This window comes from Cotesia glomerata, linkage group LG9 (genome assembly GCF_020080835.1).
Source record: "Cotesia glomerata isolate CgM1 linkage group LG9, MPM_Cglom_v2.3, whole genome shotgun sequence".
Taxonomy (NCBI): Eukaryota; Metazoa; Arthropoda; class Insecta; order Hymenoptera; family Braconidae; genus Cotesia; species Cotesia glomerata.
In genome coordinates, this window is record NC_058166.1 from 12,851,154 (window position 1) to 12,876,666 (window position 25,513).

The window sequence follows — 25,513 nt, forward strand, 5'->3', positions numbered from 1 at the left end:
TTTATTCCCGTTAGATAGCGCAATAACTCGAACTTCTCATAAGTAGGTTTAGTTGGGTCAAGTTGTAAAATTTATACAAAATTTAGATATTCTGAGAAAAGTAGTCAATTTTTAGTAAATTTCATAGAAATCTAACTATTGCATTGGTCCTCATGACGAAACTTTTGCATACTTATTTTTTTTTCTTAATTAAATAGTATAGGTCAGAAATTTGAATTCTTTGAAATATTCAAAAGTTGGTACTTTCACTGTATCTTTGCAAAATAACTATTGAATTCGATAACTTGTCAAATTTTGTTGGATTGCATCTTCAAGTTTAATAGATGAGTTTTAATTTGCATATCTAACCATCGGTCTAAGCCAAAAATTACCTACTCTTTCTGTCTGTATCTAATGAAATTTTACTATTGCATTCGTTTTCAACACAGTAAAAAATTTTGCGTCATTGCGTCAATAAACTTAGTGTTAACAATTTTTGTGTTAAATATTTAACACTTATATGTGTAAATTTAATACTTATTCTGTTAAATCAACACAAAAAAAGTGTTAAATATTTAACATAAAGATTTTTAACTCTAAATTTTTTGAAGCAATGACGCAAAATTTTTTACTGTGAGGTAGATAATTAATTTATTAATAATTTGGAAATTAGTATTTAGTCATAATGAAATATACACGGATCAAAATTATAGTATTTTTTTTTTTGTATAAGATCCTAAAAGTTTTTTTTTTATTCATTATGAAATCTACTTCCATTTCGGCTGGCGAATGGCTTTTTTTAATTTCTTACAACATTTGTTATTAATTAATTAATTACAACCCTAATGAAAAAATTAATATAATTTAATATTATATGTATCAAATTGTATATAATTTAATGAAATAAAAGTTTAATCCGTCATGTACTCAAAATTTTCAGCGGATTTTGTTTTAGTATCATATCTGACGAGAACTCTACAATGACTACACTAAAAAAAAATTTTTTTCCACCTAGAATACTAAATTTTTTACTCGAGTTTTCTTGATATAAAAAAACTGGTATTCTTAACCTTAAAATACCACGCTTTATTATAAGGCTAGTTTTTTGATAGTGAGAAAACGGTATTCTTATAGTTAAAAAACTTTCGTATTTTAACCATAAGAATACCAGTTTTTTAACCATAAGGAAACATTTCCTTGGTAGAAAAAAACTTTTTTTTCAGTGTACAAATGATTCTGTCGAGTTATAAAATATTTAGTATACCTTAAACTTCAAATATTTCTCCAATCAAAGAAACAAAAAATAATAAGCTATCAAGATACAAAAAAAAAATACGGAACCTAAATTATTGATCAGAAATTTTTGACCTAAAACCGTCTTAGGACAAATTATTATCGTAAATTTATTGATACCAAAATTTTATAGGTCTATTAACAGTAAGTAATAATTATAACAATACTTTTTTTATCCCTCCACGATTTATAAGAACGTTTATCGTAGATACTGTAACTATAATGAAAACACGACCTTTTACCATTAATAAAAACTTTATTCTTGCTAAAGCATCATAAGTAAGAAGTACAATAAAAAAAATTAAGCCTTTGCTTCATCAAAAATTTATCGAGTTCTCAGGTTGACTGTTCTAGTAATTAAAAAAAAAAAATTTATTTAAAAGTCTCTTAATTGCACAAGTTAAAAATAAATATCTTAAGAGTCAGTAAAATTCCCACGAGTATTTTGAATATTTATAATTTAAACAAACCAATAAATTTATTCTAACGTGAAATTATATTAATAGCCGCAGTTATTATAATTATCTCACCCAGCAACTGTAAAAATAATCACAAAAATAAATCAGTTTATTTATTCACAGGATTCATCTTTTATATAGATTATTATAGGGGAGGGGGGGGGGGCAAAATGGGGTAGGGGTGGCAAAATGGGGTACCTCCAAAATTTCGTAAGAAAATTTTTTTTTTCCAAAAAGCTCTTTCAGCTTCCTAAAATATATTTTAACGTCATTTCCTACAATTTAAAAGAAAAAAAAATTTTTTAATTAAAAAAACAAAAAATTTTTTTTTTCTAACTTTTCTTACAGTAATTTTTATCGTCATTGTGCATCGTAATAAATTTTTTTTCACATCTACGATTACTTTTTGTAAATTTTTAAGTTCTCGCTTTACAAATTAATGATTAAAAAAAAAAAAAAATCGGGGAGTCATTGGTTCCATGCCAGTTTTCGAAAATCAAGTTCTAATCTGATCTTCACATTTTTAAGGTCCTAGGAACTAGTTCTTAATATTCCTACGAGGATATCTGTCGGCGTGTGTGTATGTGAGTGTAAACCTCTAATGTGTCGAAGAAAAATCTTACACAGAAAGAAAAATTTCTTGACTGGAGAACAAAATTCTTGGCTTAATAAAATTTTCAAGTGCCTGAAGGAAGACTGAAGATGTGTTGCCCGAAATAAAAATTTTTCTTGAAATTCTATTCTTGGTGGAAATAATTTTTTCTTAATTCAAATTATCATAAATACTTGATGCAATAAATTTTTACATTTGATCAAGATTTTTAGATACTTTAGGGAAGCAGTGTCACCTACTTCAGCTGAGAAAAAAATTTTCTCACCTTGAGAAAATTTTTCTCTTGAATATTTGATACCTATTTTATATTATTTTAGCGTGAAATTATACATATTGAATGAAAAAAAATGATTCAACATTATTTGATCTTCCCATTTGATATGTTAATCAATAAAAATATTAATGAAAATTAACTTCTATCTTTATATTTAATTTTTTGGAGCAAGAGACTGAATTTTCTCAAAACAAGAAGATTTTCTTGACTTAAATAAATTTTCTTGGATCAAGATACATATTTCTTGAAACAAGAGAGTTAATTTTGTTGGAATAAGTGAAATTTCTTGTGTCAAAAAGAAAATTTTTTTTTCGCTCAAGGAAATAATTAGGAAGAAAAATATTTTCTTGGCTCAAGTGAACCTTTTTTTCTGTGTAAACTAACCATTCTAAAATAATGTCTTTTTCAAATAACTTCGAAATTTATTCTCGGATAATTTTTGATGTCATAATTTAACTATCAATGCTCAAAAAACTATGTCAGAGGTCGCCAATTTCTTCAAAATCATTTGGTGGGCTTGTGAGATATTTAATTTAAAAGTAAGATCTTCAGGCCTACAAGATCATTCAACTTGAAAAAATTTTCCTGAATCCCTAAACCAAGAAAGAGAGTGCAAAAAAATTACGAATGTTTTTTTTTGTGCTATTGCTTGGAATTGCGTGAGAACTATGTCTAAAAAATTTTTCACCGGGAGATCCAAAAATTAGAATCTTCTCAAGGGAACTCTTTTCTTATCTTGATATTATTTTTACTCAAGCAAAACCCGTCAAAAATTACTACAAAATTAAAAAATTTTTTTTGCTACCTCAATTTTTGTTAGGAGTATATTGCGTCAACTATAACAATGTTTCTTTTTTGGGTGATTTGTTCATCTCTCTGGGTTCTTTCGTAGACTTATCGATAAGAAAATGTTATTTTTTTAACGACATTTCATTTTCGGATAATGAAATTTTTTTTTCACTTTTTCAGGGGGTACCCCATTTTGCCCGCAAAAAAAAAAATTTTTTTCCTACGGCAACTTGAAATTTGATTATTTTCCTTCAATTACGACTGAAAACGAGAAAAATCAGCATATTTAAGTCCTTAAAATCATAACGGTTTCTTAAGTACCTCATTTCCCCCCCCCCCTCTCCCCTAAATATAGATTACTTTAAATGTAATAATATTAATTTTGACGTTTGATATAATAATAAATCTCTCAGGCGCTAAAATAAATTTTTACCGTAAATTGTTTTTAGTCATTCATTACTTTATTCTGGTATTTTATTCACATATTTTATAAATGTTTTGTTTACAATGCATTCATAAGCTTCAATGTAAATATTATACAAAAAAATAAAGTTCATTTAAATTACTATACTTTTTTCAATCGTTAAAATTTTCATTTTTTAGGTAGTTGTCGTGATTAAGGCATACCGTCAGAAAATTCTAGTTTTGTGTACTTATTAAGGACATGATGATACAATCACCCTAAAAATATGAAGTCGACTGACTATCTATAATCCGAGATGAATCCATTTAAAAATTGGATATTTAACATTGATTGCATACGCTCTCTGCAGTTCTGTACCAATTTCTTAGTTATAAAAAAAAAAAACTAACTGTCAGAAACTTTCAAAAAACTGACAGTCTATTAAGGGGTAATACGCAGTTGCAAGGCTAAAAAAACATTTTTTTATGAATTTTTTATAGACACAGTTTTTATTTATCAATAACAAGTGATGGTTATTCAAATGGAGTCTACTTTCAAGAATACAATAGCGCGTCAAACATGTAAAAATATAAATGTGCACCGCTTCTGTAGAAGATGTTCCAAACGACCTCTAAAAAAAAGGCGCTTGGCGGTGGTCTCCATTTCGGCGGTTTGGATTATCTGAAATCAAAAAATATGATAAATTCTTTTGAAGGAAAGATTAATGCAGGTATTAGACGAAGAAATAAGATTTAAAAAAATTATTACTATTTTTTTTAACAATTTGGAACATTGTTTTTTAACAAAAACGAAAATTTTTTTACAAATAGACACTATTTTGTCAAAAATCAAAATTTTTCTTATTCCTTCATCTAATACCTGCATTAATCTATCCTTCAAAAGAATTTACCATATTTTTTGATTTCAGATAATCCAAACCGCCAAAATGGAGATCACCGCCAAGCTTCTTTTTTTTAGAGGTCGTTCGGAACATCTTCTACAGGAGCGGTGCACATTTATATTTTTACATTATTGACGTACTATTGTATTTTTGAAAGTAGGCTCTATTTAAATAACCATCAATTGTAATTGATGAATAAAAACTGTGTCTATAAAAAATTCATATAAAAATATTTTTTTAGCCGTGCAACTGCGTATAACTCCTTAATATATTTGTTGTGAGTTTAAAAAAAATAAAAAAAAAATTTTTAACCGTCTAATTATTTATAAATAACCGATTAAAGTTCAACAATTTATGAAAAAATATATATCTACAGCGTTGGACAGAAACAATTATATGAGTTGCATCTCCACGGGTAAAGTCTTGCGTAAAAATGATGGATTACTTAACTACAAGCTCATATACTTTTGCGGCGCGTATAATCTATAATTTTTTGACAATATTGTACCATGATAACTACCTTAGAATAATTTTTTCAACAAATAGAAACCTATTTATTTAACAAAAATAATTTATTCATAAACAATATCACAGTATTTCATCATTGAGTCATAGAAACAATTTCTAAATTTTAACAATTTTTGCACAACCACATAATTGACAAATTTTGTTACATTGAAATTAAGTAAATGCTTGATTAAGGAAACAATAAACAAAAAAGATTAATATTAATATTTATTAATAAAAACACTGTGTTTATAATTATTTTTTCATATACATATATGTATGCAGTAAAAAAAGTTTTTTTTGAAATACAATATTTACAAATATTTACAATTTATAATTACATTTCTTATTCGGAGAAAAATTAGACAAATTTTCCATAAAACATTTATAAGGAAAATTAATCTATTCCTTTTAAAAATTACAAACTCATTCAATTATGAACTAGCAACATTCCATAGATAATTAAAAAAAAAAATCGTTTCAATGTGTCCCCTTTTTTGATCATTTTTTGCTACTTTTTATTTTTTTTTATCAAAAAAATCGATAAAAAATTAAAGAATTGGAGAATAAATATTTTAAAAAGAATAATTATCAAATATTTCTAAAAAAAAAATTTGTTTTGTATTAACACCAGGTGTTCCAACCAAAGTAGCAAGGGATCGATAATCTTTGAAAAGATTTAAAGTAACTAAATATTTGATAGTTTAATTACTATTAATTATCTGTGTACACAATTAACAAATGATATCAGTACTGATTGTGATAACTAATGCTGAGGTAATGGAAACTGATTTTTGTTTGCTAATTATATCAATTATTATTTAAATTACATTAATGTAAACTAATAAACGTGTTTAATTATTTAAATTTAATTAATAGAAACTTACTGTTGAATGAACAGAAGCCATAATTAAACATACCTTTAATCATAATAATTAGTATTTCTAAGTTAATAAAAATAATTAATTTTGGCACTCGAAAGTAGCGTACAAAAATGTTTCCAACAATCTAAAATTAATAAAAAAATGATTATGTAAATAAAACTTACATTTTGTAACGGTAAAAAAGTATGATTAATCATTAATCATAAATCTATTAAAAAAAATTTCATTTAAGATTTCGTAGCCTCGAACTTTAGAGTCGGACATTGAAAATTTTTTTTAAAAAGAAACTAAAGTCCTTAGAGTCTCAAAAATAATCAGTAAAAAATTTTGTGTTGCTAATGAAGTCTAGCCGTATTTTTTTATCTGATTAAAAGAAGTCTAATTATATGTTTTCAATCTAAAATTGTGATTTTTTAATGTTTAATAAATTTTATTAATTTATAAAAAATATCTTCTAATAGTTAACAAATAATGATTAGTTCGAAAATCGTTTATTAAGTACAATTAATTAAAACTTAATAAATTTACTTTTCTTCAAAACAAAATTTATTAAAAGTTAACAATTACCTATTTTTATATTTAACAAATGATAAATTGTTTCTAAATAAATAAATTTATTAACAATTTATAAATTCTTCTATCAGTGTGTAAAAAAACTTTTTTCTCGACATGAAATATTATATAGACCCGACAATTATTTTTTTTTAACTTCAATGTTATCGAATTAAGGTAGTACCCTCGGTAAAAGATTTGCCTTTCAGAATTTAATGAAATTTGACATAGTATTAAATTGTAGTAAGATAATAAACCCTCTGAATTTTTGAAAAGCTCAAGAAAACCACACTGATAAAAAAATTGACTTGACTCAAGAGCCAAACTCTTGAACCAAGAATTCCATTTCGAAGAAAATGATTTTCTTGAATCATGAGAATAAATTCTTGACTCAAGAAAAGTTTCTTAGACCAAGAATAATTTCTTAGCTCAAGAATTTATTCTCTTGACTCAAGAAAATCATTTTCTTCAAAATGGTATTCTTGGTTCAAGACTTTGGCTCTTGAGTCAAGTCAATTTTTTTATCAGTGCAGTCAAAAATATTGTGCTTTTAAAATTTTAGGGTTAAGCATTAAGGAATTACATGAACTTACGCCGTTAAAAAATGTACTTTAGCGTTGACAGCATGATTTCTGACAAAATTATGCACGGAAAAAAGTAAATTGTAATATTCACTCAGATTCCGGTTAATTTTTGTAGTTTCAAACAGTAAAGCGGACATCGGGCTGGCAAAAATATAAATATTACAGAACTTAATGTAGAAAGTATAAAAGCCACAATTTATAATTGAATATTAAAAATAAGTGATTAGTAGCTGTCACTATAGTAAATAACGACTCTTTCTTCTTAAAAAATTACAGTTTCAAACAGTAAAAATTGCCATTTAAATATATAGTCCATATTATGAGGAGAAGGGGAAACTCAGATGAAAGAGAAGGGGGTCTCACTCTGGGAGAATTTAACATTTGAAACAGTAAAAATTATACTTTTAAAATATACATTTTACCAATCCAAGCAAGTCAATAATTACAGTTTGATTTTTAGCGTTGCGTTTAAAATTTACCATTTTACTTTGTAAATATTGACGTTGCTTGTATTAGAAATTTACTAACTTTATTTTATACTTTTCACATATCATAAGATCATTTTTTAGGTACGAAATGATAAATATCAAAGTCTGAATTCTTAATTATTATACTATAACATTTTAGACATTCACATAGCGAATATTACTATTTGAAATAGTATTTTCTTCCATGTAAAGAGTAAATTGTAACGTTTAAATGGTAAATATTATAAAGTGAATAGTAAAATCACGATTTTACTGTTTGAAATGATAATTTTTAGCAGTTGATCATTACTTATTATAAATCGACTGTTATTTATCACAGTTTACTTTTTTCCGTGTGTGAAATCAAAAATCGAATTTTTAATTTCAGATTTAAAAAAAAATTTAAATTTTGCTCATATTTGCACCACAATTTGGTTTTTCAAAATTAATTCTGATTGAGAAAAAAAAATCCTTCGTCCAAGTTCTTGTCAAAATTATCTCGAAGACGCGTTTGAAATTTCATCAAGATCGGTTTGGTAGATTTCGAGAAATCTTGACATCCGACTTTGAAACCAGCGTTTCGAGATAAACGCGTTTAAAGTTTTGAACGCTAGGTAAAACTGACTTTAATTTCTCAAGGATCCATCTCTTAAAACCTTACTTCGATTGACTTGAAAATTTAGGACAATATTCTAGACATGTTGTAGAATTTAATAAGATGAAAAACCGATTTTTTAAAGCTTCTAAATCCATGTAACCCCTTAAGTCTTATAAGTAATACAGTTTTCATTTTATTTTACAAAAAGTAACGGTTAGATTTCAATAAAAATTCACGGGATGAAAAGAAATAACACATTGAATTACTTCTGTTATTAAAAGTACAGATTCAGAGCATATGATAGTAATAATTAATAAAAAAACTTTCAAAAATGATCTCTGTCTCTCTTTCTCGAATGTGACTTTGCATAGAAAAATCAACTACGTAAATCAAATAAGGCTTCATGTAGAACATTTGATAATTGTGGTATATGTGGTACTACTTTAAATGGATATAGCAAATGAACTAAATAAAAAATCGCCTCTCTTGCATGAACTGTTCTTGACATCTAATTTACAAAAAATTTTTTACGATTAATTCTTCAAAGAAAAAAAATCTCTTTTTTCCTAAACAAGTCTATGCTCGCCGGCAATATAACAAGTTGTCATAGAGTACTCTTCGCGATTACTCTCAATGTCACTGACAGTGGATTCACCGGGATTTTGTCTCGAGTTCTTAGTGAATTTAAAAACACTACCAGCTGGTAGCCACTTAAAAAACCTCCACCACTTTTTGTCATTGTTTATTCTCAGTCCAAAGTACTTTGATTTGTTATTACCGCGCCCTTGTCGCTTACTTACATCATGATCATCATTAGAATCGGCGAGTCTTCGCTGATGACACATGTCACCGTTAATTACTCGGCTAGTATTTTTTTTATTTTGGTCATTAATCTCACTATCAAAATCATCGTCGTTGCAATCATTTTTGCTCTCGATAACCGTTAACTCGGTGTTACCAGATTCAGTTGAATACTTTTTGCTAATTTTTTTGTTAAATATCAAGTAATTGTCATCACTGTGCCGCTGGGACGGTAAATTAACCGGCATTATATCACTGGGTTTATTATCCACCGGCGTTATTATTGTTTGCATCCTCAGGTTATTCTCGTCACGTATTGAGTTGCCAGAACCCTCGGAACTGTCTTGCCCGACTCCAGTACCGATTCCTGTACCGGCGGTTGTGCGTGAGCCAAAATTTCCACCGCCTAATGTCCTCTGCTGCGAACGTGATAAACTTGAATATGATCTTTGCTCCAAGTTACCTGACGATCTTGAACCACAACTCTTGGCTAATGTTTCCTGTATCATTATCATTTTTCATTATTATTTTTATTTTTATTATACTCTTAAATAGAGGGGGGTGGGGGGAGGGAAGGTAATTCCTTTGCTGAGAGAAATATAATACGGAGAAAAATATTTTATTTTATTTGGCTCTAACATTTGGCTCTATGTCAGAATAACAATTAAAATTTATTTATAGAATAACACACTGAAAAAGAAGTATTGTTTCTATCAGTATACAAAGTATTATTGAACGAGTTTTCTAATGGTCAAAATACGTGTTGTGATTATCAAAATACCAGTAGGATAGAATTACCGATTTTGGCCATCTTAAGACCATTTTTGGCCACTTGATATTTTAGTGAATTTGTAAAAAATTTAACTATTCAAGTATAATTTTTATAGAATTTATGAATTAGTACATTTATATACGAATTGAATTCATAAAGTCTTGTGTTTATAAAAATATTTGTACAATAATTTGAAAATAAAAAGGCCAAAATAGGTACACTGACCACAAACGGTACTTCTACCCTATAATTCTCAGAGTAGGTAATACCGAATTTAGTTTGAGATCTATAATCTGTGCAATGATACTATAGTAAATTCCGAGTTTTCCCGTGTATGTTGTGTTGTTTATATTGATCTCCAATTTGTTTGTAACATATACTCAGAAAATAAATTTAAACAATTATTATAAGTAATTACAATTTTTGATACAACTTGAAAATTAATGTTTATTATTACACTCATAATTTTAATTCTTATTAATCTGTTGAGGTCATTATGGGTCTAAATGACCCAAGGCAATTTTGCTTCGAAGATATCATTCAAAATGATATCTGTGGTATGATCTATTATTGTTTGAAGATTTTTCGAGATTCATGGAAATTTATGATTTTAATTGCACAAATCAATATACTTTTGAAAAGCTCGACATGACATCACTTTTTCTTTAAAGTATGCGATATTCGGAGAAGAAACCTGAAGGTTATTTTCATTTATCTTAAAAATATGAAGTTTTTAGTAAAAAAAAGTCAAAATTTTCGAAATTTGACTTTCTCGCATTTTTTTTTAAATTAAACAAAAAAAAATTTAAAAACGATTGAATTATTCAACAGAAGTGTTAAGAATTACTCTCATGTACGGCTCGAGTGAAAATATTGACAAGAACGCAAGTAGCAACAATTTTTTCCGTGCATGGGGTCAACTAGACCCAATATGACCACTACGTTATTTTTAAGAAGTGTGACCTCAACCGGTTAAAAAATTAAATTATGTCAGTGAAATGAGGTTATAATCATTCTATTTTGCTTTCGGTATTCTGACTATAGTAAATTGAAGTATTGTGATAATCTGTATACGTATATGTCTGAGCAGTATACGTATGCTGAGCAAAATATCACGTATTGTTAGTAGAACAATACCAAGTTTTTTTCTCAGCATAAGAAATATTTCGAGTGGAAAATTACTTTTTTTTTTAGTGTAATCTGAAGAGTTTTGAATATCTGTTCTGTTATATCTAGTTAATTACCCTTTTAAATCAGATAAAATTTTTTATAATGCAAAGATAATATTTGCCACGCAAAAACAAATTTTGACTACCAGCAATATGATATTTCATCACATCTTTGAGATCCGTTTAACGTGGTAGAGTCATGTAAGGCAAGTGTGCCTACTTGAACATTCAAACTAGTGTCAAAATTAAACGATAAGCATGAAAGGAAAATAAAAGTATGTCTCTAAAAGAGTACTTATTTCGGTAACAATTGAATTAAAAAATAAAGTCTAAAACCTTTACACTTCGGAGAAAAAAAAACAGATTAAGGAGGTTAGAGCGAATCTAATGTGAAAAATAATTTCCAACTTTGACCTTTGAAATTAAGTATACGTATAAATAAATACGTCATTTATCTAATCCCAAAATTTTAGAAAGATTCACCGTTTAGTTACTTAGATGTTAATTAATTTTAATTATTTTAATTATTTTTTTTAATATCAACCTCCCCACTTTAATGAATGAAAAACTATATACAAGAAACTTGGATTGTTATAAAATATAAAAAAATTTAATAATAATACATTGCCGATATAATTTTTTGAAATATTTAAAATTTAATTTTATGTTTTTTACTCGTTTATCATCAGCTGTTTATTTGAATAAAAATTTGCCAACGTCGCGTCAACAGCTAAGAAAAAAGAAAAGGATAGAAATATAGTTATAGAGAGAGAAATATTTAACTCACACACGCATGCACGTCTCTGTAATGGATATAATCAAACGCGCTGTTGCCAAATCTCTTTATTTAATCCGGCAAGTAATAAATACGAAAGCAATTTTATTACTTTATTTTATTAAATAAGTAAAAATGATCAATTATTAAATTGCTCAAATTATTTTAAATTAAAATAAATAATTTTGACGAATATTGGGAAGACTGAAAGTAAAAAAAAATTCAAACATTATTTTGACTCATAAGTTACGTTCAAGCCTCTTTAATCCGAATGATTCAGAATGCAGGCACTTGCCCCGTACTACAGGTAATAGTGCGCACTCCTGTGGGGTAAACTTGCAAAACTAGGAGAAGTTCATGGATTTTTATGCTCAATAAAAAGTTCAAATTACTGATAGAAGGATTTAGTTCTATTTAATAAGATTTAGTAACAGATACTAAATGATTTAGTAACAAACGTTTCTTTACCAAATATTTAGTAATAAGTACTAAATCATTTATTTAAGCCCATTTAGTTCTATCAAATAAATAGTAGTATTTAACAAATAATTTATTGGCACTCAATAAATCGTTTATTGGTATCAAAGAAATTAATTTTTTAACTAATTTTAGCGTGTAACCTAACTTTTTAACTTAAAATAAATAAAAATAACTAAAATAAATAATTTTAAGTAAAAATATAAGGTATTATAAAGAAAAGAATCTCATTAAATTATATTTTTTTGTTTGAGACATTTATAAAATTTAAAATTAAACAAGTTTTTAACATATCAATAATAGACAAATAAAAAAATGTAAACTAAACTCCACTGAGAAAAGATATATAAATAGAAGACATTTATTGGGAGTGTGTGTGTTTTTATGTAAAGGTTTAATAAATCTCCCAAAATCGACCTGAATAAAATAATCTGAGTTAGTGAATAGGTTATGTATCACATAAACATTGGAATTAAAGCATAGCCATCTACCGACAATACTTGCCAAAAAAATATTTAGTACCTGTTACTAAAGGTGCGATTTCACGATGACGCTTGACGCCAGCTTCGAGCGTCGAATTCGATCACACTGTATAATTTCGATCAAAGCGCCATCTAGATAAAGAGCAGTGATAAAGCTGAAAATTCTGAGCTTTATTTAATTGACGCTTATGTACTATTTAATTAAATTAAAAATATTATTTATTGTTTATGAAACATTAAAATAAAAAAAATATAATGGATTTCGATGAGGTAAAATCTATAGCTATTCTTTATTCTAACCTATTGATATCTATAAAAATATTAATAAATATTCCAATATTCATTAAATTATGACACTAAAGTTGACAAATGTTATAAATTTTTTTAGAATTTTATAACAGTGAAATTATTATGAAAAAAATTTAATAAAAAAATACCGCATGTGAAAATTGAAAAAAGTTATTAGCGGAAATTTTTTAAATCATTTTTTTTGTTGTGATTGATTTGTCATAAAAATTATGTGTTGTTGTTGTTGTTGTTGTTATTGTTGATCCAAATAGGTTAGGGTATAACATAGGCTGATAAGTAAACTTTCGATTTTTCTTACTTGTAAAACTAGGGTCGTTTATTTCGTCAAAATGACGCTTGACGCTAAAAGTTTGACGCTGCTTTTTATCTAGATGGCACTCTAATCGAAATTAGAGATCACAATACAGTGTGATCAAATTTGACGCTCGAAGCTGGCGTCAAGCGTCGTCGTGAAATCGCACCTTAATACTATAGTTATTTATGCTACATGTGGGATAAGTAGCAAATAATCTAACAGTCGTGTTGTTGCAATATGAGCGTAAGGTTTATGGGGCATTCGTATGAAGACGAGTGTATAGATGTCGCTACGAGCCGTAGACGAGTTGCGATAACCACACGAGTCTTCATACGAATGTCTCATAAACCTTACAGCAAATGTCGTAATCACGACTGTCATATTTGCTATTTATCCCACCTGTAGCATACAATACTTTTTACAACTACTGCTCTGGAAATTAAATTTGAGAGGAATATAATAAGTAATTTTTTTTAATTACACTTTTTTTTGCGTTTAACACAGTTGCATTGCGACATAAATAAATAAGGGTTAGGACTGATCGTTGTTTTTAGTGTATGATTCACATGAACGATAAAAAATAAATTACTATCGCGGCATCAAATGGCGTTTCAGTAGTCTCTAATAAAATAAAAACGACGGACTGAGTCAAACACAGATTGTGCTCGTGGGGTTATATTTCTATAGTTTTATAGTTTAGGCGGAATCCGTGTTATGTGGTCTTAACCGAACATGTGCGTTTATGAAACACATATAGTCAAGTATGCGACTATTGTGTACTTCGGAGATGACATACAGCGCTCGAAAAGTCAACTTCCAGAGCAGGCGTTGTAAAAAATATTTATTTCCATATAATAAGGCTTTGTTCATATGAAGAAATCATTTATTAAACTGTAACAAATAATATTAATGGGTCCAAAATATTTGTTTCTCTCAAATAAATGAATAAAAATTTTGTTACTAAATCAGTTTAGTACTCCGTACTAAATCCTTCTATCTGTATACATTATTGACAGAAAGAAAATTAATTTACTTTGGTTACTATCTGCAATACAGTTGACAATGACAATATTTGTTATGATTTTTACCTCACGTAACACCAAATTTTTACCTCACGTAACACCAAATTTTACCTCTACAGTACCAGATTCTTAGTATTTTCTTTTTAAATTCAACGAATGATACCATATGGGATTTTCTTGCATAAGCGATTTTCCACCGACAAACCTTTAATTTTCCTATACATATCACAAAGTTGCCTCTCAGGATTCATAAATGAAGGGGTTGCACACACTTACTTGCTGTATACAGTTACTCCACATTCTACGTTACATTAACCGAATCTTAAAGAGGTCATATTGTTGGCTGTGTTTTTATTCGCATTTACAAAAAATTAATATCAAAAAATTTTATCAATATACTGATTTTTGAATCATCAATAAAATATTTGACAATTTGTGAAAAGATATTATTTTTTTTTTGTATTACAATTAGTCGAACGTAATTGGCAATTTTCTAAAGATTTTCTTATATTTTTCTCCGTATTTATTATAGAACTACTTATCGAAAGTCTTAATAAAAAGTCTTAATTTGTAACTTAATTGATTTAATCAATAATTTTTCGTGAACTAACCTTGAAAGCTTCGCGAAATTTGTTGGACATAATGTTGTAGAGAATAGGGTTGATGGTAGTCGATACATAGTACAATACACCGGACAAATACGTGAAAATATTGTAGAGCAGTATCATAGCTTTACTTTTTGATGTAACCCGATCGTTGCCTGTGCCGTAGATTGCAATCAGACGTTGAACGTGGAACGGTGCCCAGCATATGAAAAACGCAATGACTACAGCTACTGTAACAATAAAATATTCATATTTATGCTCATGCAGTTAGAGATATCAATCATCAATTAGATAAGTTGGCATAACATGAAAAAACTATTCAATTTATTTGTACATTTCTTATTGAAAAATGTCAAATGAGAGCAGATAAAATTGTAGTACAATGTTTTCTTCAATTAAATAGGGTAAGGGTGAGGGTAGCATGGGCAAGATGGGGACGCTGAGAAAATAAAGTACTTTTGTAAAGTTTAATACGCCGGATCATTTACTTTGAAATTATTTCTAAGAAAAAGATATAAATTGTACGTTTACGTTGAAAAAATTAAATTTTATGAGAGTTTAGTGATGAAAAAATTTTTTTTTATTTATGGTTTTTCAAAAGTTGATAGAAGTCAAGAGACAAAAATAATTTATAATTTCAAAGGGAGAAAGTTTACATGAAATACAATCAACTTACAGAGAAACAGAATGAATAAAGGCAAAGTTTTGTCGAACTCTAAGGGGTCGCTTTTATTATTTTAGTTTCCCATTTAATTAACATGGGAAAAATTCTTTTTTGTTTTAAATTGAATTTACACATAATTTACGCAATTTTTTACAAAAAATGATTTTATATTTTTAAAGTAGAGTCTTTGAGCTTTACAAAATTCTAAGACGAAGTATGATTATCTCTACAAAAAGACTAGTTACAGCCATTTAAAAATGACTAAATTTCGAAATTTAAAGAAATAGCTGGCAATTGGGTCATTCCATGTCAGATCGACAATTAGTTGGAATCGATCTCTTTCGATTTGGACAAATTTTTATCAGAAGTTTTCGTTTATCATAAAACGAAGTTCTTCCAAAAAAAAAACAATAAAAAAATTTTTTTCAAAAAATATGCAAATTCAAAATTTTTTCAATTTTGTTTTTGTAATATCTCGAACGCTATTGTAGATATAGGAATCCGAACAAAAACAGTTTCACTGTAAAAGAATCACGCCAAGTCCACGTTCATAAGACTATTAAGAAAAAAAAATTTTATTTCTTTACAAAAAGATATAAAATAAAAAATTAAAAAATCCAAGTAACCGATATGGTTGTATATGATTTTCGGAAATTAAAAAAAAATTTGTTGTAAATTTAAAAATTAAAAGAAACAATTTTGAAACGTATTTAGTGTGCGTGGTTACGAAAAATTTCACTTTTTATGAAATTCCTAAAATCTATCTACTAAGACTTTTAAAAAAAATGAAGTACACAATGACGCACACCAAGTACGTTCCAAAATTGTTTATTTTAATTTTTAAATTTTCAACAAAATTTTTTTTAATTTCCGAAAATCATATACAACCATATCGGTTACTTGGATTTTTTAATTGTTTATTTTATATCTTTTTGTAAAGAAATAAAATTTTTTTTTCTTAACAGTCTTATGAACGTGGACTTGGTGCGATTTTTTTTTACAGTGAAACTGTTTTTGTTCGGATTTCAGTATTTTTTGTAATTATAATAAAAATTGAAATTTTAATTTAATACATTCCCGCTGGCAAACTATCCCTTTTAAGCTATAGTTCATGTTAAAGTTATTCTTGCGCTGCCTGGCGTGTGTAAATGCAAGCTGTCAAATATCTTTTTTTCATTATAGTTTCCCATCTATTACAAGATTAGTATGCATTCTTATATTATTTAGTCTCTGGCCATCCGCTTTTTACACAAAAAAAAAGTTAAAATCTAAAAATCTGGGTCGCTAGAGTTTGTGCTGATTATTTTTAATAATTTTAAATAGAAATTATAAAGATAATTAATAATAATCGAGTAATACGCGTAATAAAAAGCATGAACTACTATATATAATATCATATAAAAAAAATTGGTGAAACGGTTGACCCTAAAGGCCATCCCTGCAACTTCCCGCTAATTCCCTTAATACCTGGCCGCTTTTTTTGAGCTCTTCGAGCTCAAAAATACAATCTGTGTGTTGTTTTGAGCTCTCCAAGCTCAAAAATATACTTTTTCCATGCTTTTGAGCTCTTTGAGCTCAAAAGTCTGATAAAAATTTCTTAGAACACTATTTTTTGAATTTTCAAACCGCAATAACTTTTGAATGAATGAACCGATTTTTATGCGGTTGGCGGCATTCTACGCAGTTTTTTAAGCCTTATAAAGAATTTCTAAGTTTTAATTGGTCAAACTAGAAATTTCGGAGTAACTCCGAAAAAAACACTTTTTTCGGTTTTCTTTCGTTCACGATATCTCTCGAACGAATCAACCGATTTTGACCGGATTGGCGGTGATCGACGTGGTTTTTCAAGGTTGAGAGCGGATTAGTTTTTGGAATCGATCGGTAGAGCCGTTTAAAAGTTATCCCGAAAAAATCACTTCTGAAAAAATTTCTTTTTAGATTTCTCTAAATTTCTCAAAATCTATCTGTCCGAATCGGTTCAAATGAACAGGAAATCTAAGTTTGGCGAAGCCCTTTCGAATGGCACCAACCGCGATGAAATCGGTTCAACCGTTCAAAAGTTATAAGTGGTTTACATACTTACATACTTATACACGCACACACACACACACACACACACACACACACACACACACACACACACACACACACACACACACACACACACACACACAGAGCGAAACTCTATGACGCTAAAATCAATGACGAAAACATGAAGGACGCAAGAACGAGGATAAAGGCGGAAACGCAACAAGAGTGGCAGGACCGATGGACATCGGGAGAGACGGGCAGATGGATGGCACGCCTGATCCCAAACATCAACGTCTGGCTTTCTCGGGAATACGGAGAAACGGACTTTTTCTTGACCCAGCTATTGACGGGACATGGGCAGTTCAATACCTATCTTTTTAAGATGGGACTGCACAGCACACCAACGTGCAAATACTGCCCAGACAAAATTGACAACGTCGAGCACACGTTCTTTGAGGGTGACCGGTGGAAGGACTACAAAAGCAGTACTGATGAAACTATTGGCACCACGCTCTCCCTTGAGAGCTTAGTAACCTGCATGATCAAAAAAGAAGATAACTGGTCAGCTGTCGCAGCCTATGCGCAGCGTCTTTTAAAGGAAAAAATCGCAGAAAGAGACTAGTAACTAGGAGCAACCGTCGTGAGACCCAACATGGACTGGATTGAAGTAACGCTAACGCGGTCCCGATCCAGTCTTCCCCGTAACATCTATGGGGAAAGAGAGAGGAGGATGTTTAGTCGGTATTGTTGTGAATAATATTGACTTCCGAGTCTGACATACCCAGGACAAACATCTCGTCCTGGTATACGTAAATGTATTTGACCTCCTCTATAAAAAAAAAAAAAAAAAAACACATACATACAGACATAGTGACACCCTCGCGGGAATAGTCAGGAAAGCTTCCTAGGACCTCAAAACGTCGAGATCTGATGAAAACTCGATTTTCGAAAAACGGGGTAAAACCAATAACTTCCCGATTTTCTTAGCGGGAAGTTAAAAAAAATCAAAATAAATTTAAAAAAAAATTTGTAACCTCAAAAAACCGTTCTGCTTACGGTATACACACACACTCGGTAGTCTGGCTTAAAAACGGAACTTGGCGCCAGACTCTATCGAGTCTGTTGATTATGTTGAGAGTCTACTGACTTTAACTTTACACCCGTGTTCTTAAATTTGCGCTACAAACTTTAGGCTCATACATCGCATCATCAACTTCAGAAAATCGCCCCTTTGCGGCCAAATGACGTAAATAAATACTTCCTTTAATTTCAAAAATTAATTTATTTTATATATTTCGTCAAAAATACATTGACAATTTAAATTCTAGTGCATTTTCAAACTTGAATACAATTCGGTAAATTAGAACTTATCTTTCAACTTTCTTAAATAAATCTCATAGTAGGAACACAGTGTCCTACTATGCGGACCCTAGCGGCTGAAAGTGAACTGGCACCCATGACACTTTCTTCGTCCCTTCTCAAGATCGTTTGTTTCGTTTTATATACCGCATTTATTGGCTAGCCTTTCTTATATTTCTTTACTAGCTATTACTCGCCCGCTCCGCTGGGCGCTTTATAGAATTGCATTTATAGATCTAGACTTGAAATTTAATTAGAGTATTGATTTAACTTGCACAGATTCCCAATTCTATCGAAGTGGCATGCACCTTTTATCCATGTAATTATTCTAGTTAATATTCATTGTAACTTTTAGTGGGCAATCATTATAACATTCCCATGTCTTTCTTACAAAAATGAATAATAATTGATATGAAAAAAAAAAATTTGTAATGAGCATTGAAAGTTTCAGTTAAAGAAATAGCAGGTATCATAAGTGAAGAAATCTGCCTAGTATATTAACATAACCAATATAATTCAATAATTTATTTTAAACAAATGACAATCGAATAGAATAAATTTAGTTACAATAAAAATTCATCATCATATCATATACTAAAACCTTCTCCGAAACACGCTGCATCTTATGATATAATAAGTATTATTCCGATCGGTTCAGTAGCTTTCGCAGTATAATCGAACAAAAGAAACCGGCTCTCCATTTATTAGTATAGATATGGATTTTTTCAAACATTTTCTTTCTGTTTTAATACTTTCAATAATTTTATAACTTTTACACATTTAGCTATTTCAAAATTTGTTAAAGATCATACCAACTTTTCTTGTCCCGTAATTTTTATTGGGCACCAATACATTTTGAATTTTAATCATTTTTAACTTCCCGCTAAAAAAATCGAAGATTTTCAAAAATCGGGAAGTTATTGGTTTTACTCCGTTTTTCAAAAATCGAATTTTCATCAGATCTCGATGTTTTGAGGTCCTAGGAAGCTTCCCTGAATGTTTTCGCGATTATGTCCGTATGTCTTTATGTATGTATGTGTGTATATGTATGTATGTGTGTGTATGTATGTATGTGTGTGTATGTATGTATGTATGTAACCCTTTTATAACTTTTGAACGGCTTGACTGATTTCATCGCGGTTGGTGCCATTTGAAAGGGCTTGACCAAACTTAGATTTTAAATACACTTTGAATCGATTTAGACCGGTAAATTTTGAGAAATCTCAAAAAAAATACAAAAAAAAGTTTTTTGAAATGTGGTTTTTTTGGAATTACTTTTAAATGGCTTCACCGATCAATTCCAAAATCTAATCAGCTCTTAAGATCAAAAAACCATGTCGATCACCGCCAGCTCGGTCAAAATCGGTTGATTCGTTCGTGAGTTATCGTTGTCGAAAGAAAACCAAAAAAAGTGTTTTTTCGGAATTACTTCGAAATTCCTGGCTCGATTAAACTTGAACATTCTATATGGAGCTTCAGGAACAGCGTCGAATACCGCCAACCGCTTGAAAACTGGTTGATTCATTCAAAAGTTATTGCCGTTTGAAAATTCAAAAAATTGTGTTTTATTAAACTGCTCGAAGAGCTCAAAATGACACAAAAATCATATTTTTGAGCTCAAAAACGTAATGTGTAATTTTGAGCACTTGAGTACAAAATGAGCGGGAAGTTGCAGAGATGGCCTTCAGGGTCAACCGTCGTCCTAATTTTTTTTTTTAATAAATTGTGTTAGTTTTCGTTTATACTTTAAAAAAAAAAAAATAAACGCATAAAACCATAATTTTTTTACAGTGTAATATTTTTACTTCAGATATTCAGAAAAAAAATTGCTTGCTAATATATGAACAACAAGGAAGTATTTGACTATTTTAATCCGCTAAAAATAACTTTACACATTCGTTGTTTTGTCCCTAACGCATCCTATTCTTTTTTCTGTTTTTATTTTCTATTTCAGGTAAATTATTAATCCAGTTTTGAAGATCAGACGAAGGATTTTTGGGTGTCTCATTGGGTTTTTCGATAAGTCGAATCGTTAAAAATCCGGTCCATAAATTATGCTAATTTTTTCCCTAAACATTGAAATTCTTTTAAAGTTGTTCGCAAAAATAAATTCAACTTTGTCGGATGCATTCATTTAATTTTTAAATTTTAACTTGTAAATTTAAAAAAAAAATTTTTTAGAATCGGAAAATTTATAAATTAATCAGAAGACATAATGACGTGCGATAAGTTACAATATTGAAATTACAAGAGATGAAAAAATTTTAAGTGACATTGATTAAAGACACATGTAAATCTGTTTAGAATTCTAAACTTACAAGCATAGTAAATTACTATTTTTACATCTGGCATACAAAATAAAAAAATAATGATTATAATGCCTTAAAAAAATTCACCGACAAATTATTGATGACTTTATTTTCATATCTTTTCCACAAATATGTCGGGCAGCTTGACAACTTACCTGGCCGTGACATACGAGTCCACATGCTCATTCATTACGAGTTGACGTAATGATGATATTTGTTTAGGATAGCCATCGCTGAAGAATTATTGCACTTGCATTTACCTTGATACACGATTATTAGTACAAAGCAATTGCTATCTATCAACTTATTTATATATCGTAATTATTCCCAGAAAAACAACTTTGTTATTAATTATTTGAGAAATTAGCGTCTGACAATTGGATATAAATAACATTTTTTAGTTGATTTATTTGCATATTTTATATCATGAATCATGATAAATAATTATTGGTATTATAGTGAAAAAATTTATTAGAATAAATCGCGGTGATGATCGATTATTAACAATGTTGTTTGTTAAATGGTAATTTTATCTGAAGCAAAAAAGTATTCAAATTATTCGATAAAAAAAACTAGTTATTTTAGTGCAGTGTAATAAAAAAAAAAAAAAAAAAACTTTAATCGTCAATTATGATCCATAATCAATAGAGTTAAAATTATACATTTTTTATCGGATGAAAAATTTGAATTAAAGGTGTCCTTAACCTAATTTGTTCTCAATTTACACTAAATTAACAAATAAATGAATCTTTATTTTTCTAAAGAATTTGAACAGCTATTGACCTTGTAAGCCATTTTTGAAACATGCTACGATTTTTGCACCTAAACGCTCAAAAATTGACCAATTAGCTACTTTTCGAACTCTTCAATTTACAAATTTAAAAATTATTGTAGAAAATTTTTTGTGTGATTTTTATACTGCAAAATCATTCGAACGTTTAGTTTGATTTTGATTTTTTTGGCTAGCATTCGAAGACATTTGTAAAGCAGAAAATGTTTATATGAAGTCTTGAATCAATTAATCAAAGATTTAAAAAGTTATCATCCACTGAAATTACTTTTATGGATTGTGTATGGTAAAAAAAAAAAAATAGAACAAAATTTATATCATGTTATGAGAGAGATTTATTACTGATTTTTTTAAGATAAATCACGAGCTTTAATTTTGGTTTGAAGTTTTTTTGAAAATAAAAACTATGAGTTTTGAAGTAACTAGTGACTCAGTAATTTAAAAAATTCACTATTAATCATGTACTATCCTATAATATTAGATATTATTTAAAACAGAAACTTTCCACGAATCTGTAAAGTCCAAAACAAGTCATCGACGACATGTACCCATCGCTTAAAAAATTATCAAAAATAAATAAATAACGTTTTGATATTTTTTATCAGCAGATCGATGGAAAACTATAATGTGACTTACTATACATGCACGCGCAATACTGTGACCAGTGACAATCATCAAATACGTATTTAACATAAGAGTTATTAGCCTTGGGTTTGAATACGTATTCGATGATTATCACTGGTCGCAGTGCTGCGTACGCATGTAATCAGTCACACTGTAATTCGCCATCGATCATCTGATCAAAAAAATCAAAACATTACTTTTGCACAACTCATGATGCGAAGCATCAGAAAGTGGTTTACTATCGAAAAATTTTCCATAATTAAATGAGCATTATGAGTCGTGCACTTTTGGATTTTCCAAATTTTTTTTTTTTTTTTTAATTTTTTAATTTTTGGTTACGTAACGTTTCATCCACAAAAAATTCATCCGCGGACACTGATAAAAGGATTTATTTGTACCAAAAAATCCACAGATTCGGTAGAATCTGGCGCCAAGTTCCGTTCAAATCTGCTGTAAACGGAGCGCCAGACTACCGACTGTGTTTACTGTAAGCAGAACGGTATTTTGAGGTTGCAAAATTTTATTTAATTCTACGGTACTTTTTTTTCCTAAATTGTATATTATGACAGTAATTCATACTTTATTTGACTGTTATTAATTAATTATATTCACTTATAACAATTAATCTACTTGAAATTATTAAATTTAATCAGCACAAACTATAGCAACGCAAAAATTTCGATCCTGACTTTTTTTCGATGGGCAAAGTGATCTGCCACAGACTAAATAATTCGAGAATGCATAGTAATCCTTCATTAGATGGGAAACTACAGTTAAAAATAGATATTTCACAGCTTGCATCTACGCCCGCCAGGGTGCGCTGGAATTATTTTTACATAAACTGTAGTTTCAAGGGGATAGTTTGCTATAAAAAATGCAACCAACGCGAGATTTAATTAAGTTGGTACCAATTGTAAATTTTATTATAATTACAAAAATACTAAAATCCGAACAAAAACAGTTTCACTGTAAAAATCGCGCCAAGTCCACGTTCATAAGACTATTAAGAAAAAAAAATTTGTTTTTTTCTTTACAAAACTATATAAAATAAAAAAATTAAAAAATCCAAGTAACCGATATGATTGTTTATGATTTTCGGAAATTAAAAAAAATTTTGTTATCAATTTAAAAATTAAGAAAAAAATTTTGGAACGTACTTGGTGTGCGTCATTGTGTATTTCAATTTTTTTTAATTTTGCAACCGCGCACACTAAATACGTTCCAAACTTTTTTTTTAATTTTTAAATTTGTAAAAAAATTTTTTTTAATTTCCGAAAATCATAAACAATCATATCGGTTACTTGGATTTTTTAATTTTTTTATTTTATATATTTTTGTAAAGAAAAAAACAAATTTTTTTTTCTTAATAGTCTTATGAACGTGGACTTGGCGCGATTTTTTTACAGTGAAACTGTTTTTGTTCGGATATTTGTTAATAGTTAACAAATCATTTATTAGAAACCACTTTTTAGTATTTAAAACCACAAATATTTCTTAGTATTTGAAATGATTTGTTTGTATTTAATAAATCTGATATTCATTTATTAAATACTAGCAGTCCGCCCCGGCTTCGCACGCGTATTTAATAAAAATTTCAACATTAATTATGATGTAATATAGCCTATGTCACTCGGGGATAGTGTAGCTTCGCAACAGTGAAAGAATTTTTCAAATCGGTTCAGTAGTTTCGGAGCCTATTCGATGCAAACAAACAAACAAACAAATCGTTCCTCTTTATAATATTAGTATACATTAATAAATCTTTTTAAATAGTAAGAAATATTTATTAAGGACTAAAAAGTGGTCTCTAATAAATGATTTGTTAAACATTAACAAATATTTTTAACTATAAACAAATCCTTCTATCAGTGGACGATTGATCCGCCCGACAATTGATACGCACGACAAATGATCTGTGATTTTTTTACCGTGTTGTGCCCTTTTATCATGAATTTTATGTGTATTTATTGGACATTAAATCAACACATAAGCTTGTTATCGTGTACACTCGGATCAATCGTCGTGCGGATCAATTGTCTGCGAATCAGCGGTCGTGTCACCTAATTTTTTACGCGATTGATACAAATCGTAGACGATTAGTCACTTTCTATTATGTAAAAATTGAATTTAATCGATTTAAAAAAAATTTTTGATAAGTTTAGCAATAATTTTTCTTACTAACGATGTGCTTTTTGTATCATTTATATGTACAATATGACTGTCAGGTACGATTTAATGTGACAAAAAGTTGAAATCTTTATTTCAGGTGATGATAAAACATATTTTCGCGCTTGCGCTCAAGATATGCAATAATCATTCTTTGCTTAGCAAGATTCATTTAAAGTTTTATAACTGTGATTGTACTTCAATGTAAACTAATAAAGTTGTGGTAAGTTTGTTACCTCAACTTTAAAATCAATGGTTATAAGTTATAACTTTGTGTTACGGAAGAGAACAATAATTACTATTAAACTATCGAAAAGTACACTGATAAAAAATTGACTTGACTCAAGAGCCAAACTCTTGAACCAAGAATACCATTTTGAAGAAAATGATTTTCTTGAGTCAAGAGAATAAATTCTTGAGCTAAGAAATTATTCTTGGTCTAAGAAATTTTTTGTGAGTCTTTGTAAGAATTTATTCTCTTGACTCAAGAAAATAATTTTCTTCAAAATGGAATTCTTAGTTCAAGAGTTTGGCTCTTGAGTCGAGTCAATTTTCTTATCA

The 25,513-nt window shown here is 28.8% G+C and overlaps 1 protein-coding gene across 2 annotated transcripts in view; it reads right to left on the bottom strand.

Moving 5' to 3' along the window:
• Positions 1-8,194: 8,194 nt before the first annotated feature.
• LOC123271248 (pyrokinin-1 receptor-like) overlaps positions 8,195-25,513 on the bottom strand; it is a 58,322-nt gene continuing 41,003 nt past the window's right edge. For both annotated transcript variants that reach the window (XM_044737519.1, XM_044737518.1), the window contains exons 2-3: positions 15,016-15,239; positions 8,195-9,603 (exon numbers count right to left, since the gene is read on the bottom strand). In XM_044737519.1, the coding sequence (XP_044593454.1) occupies positions 8,869-9,603; positions 15,016-15,239 (959 nt within the window). In that variant the 3' untranslated portion in view covers positions 8,195-8,868. The remainder of the gene's footprint in view (positions 9,604-15,015; positions 15,240-25,513) is intronic.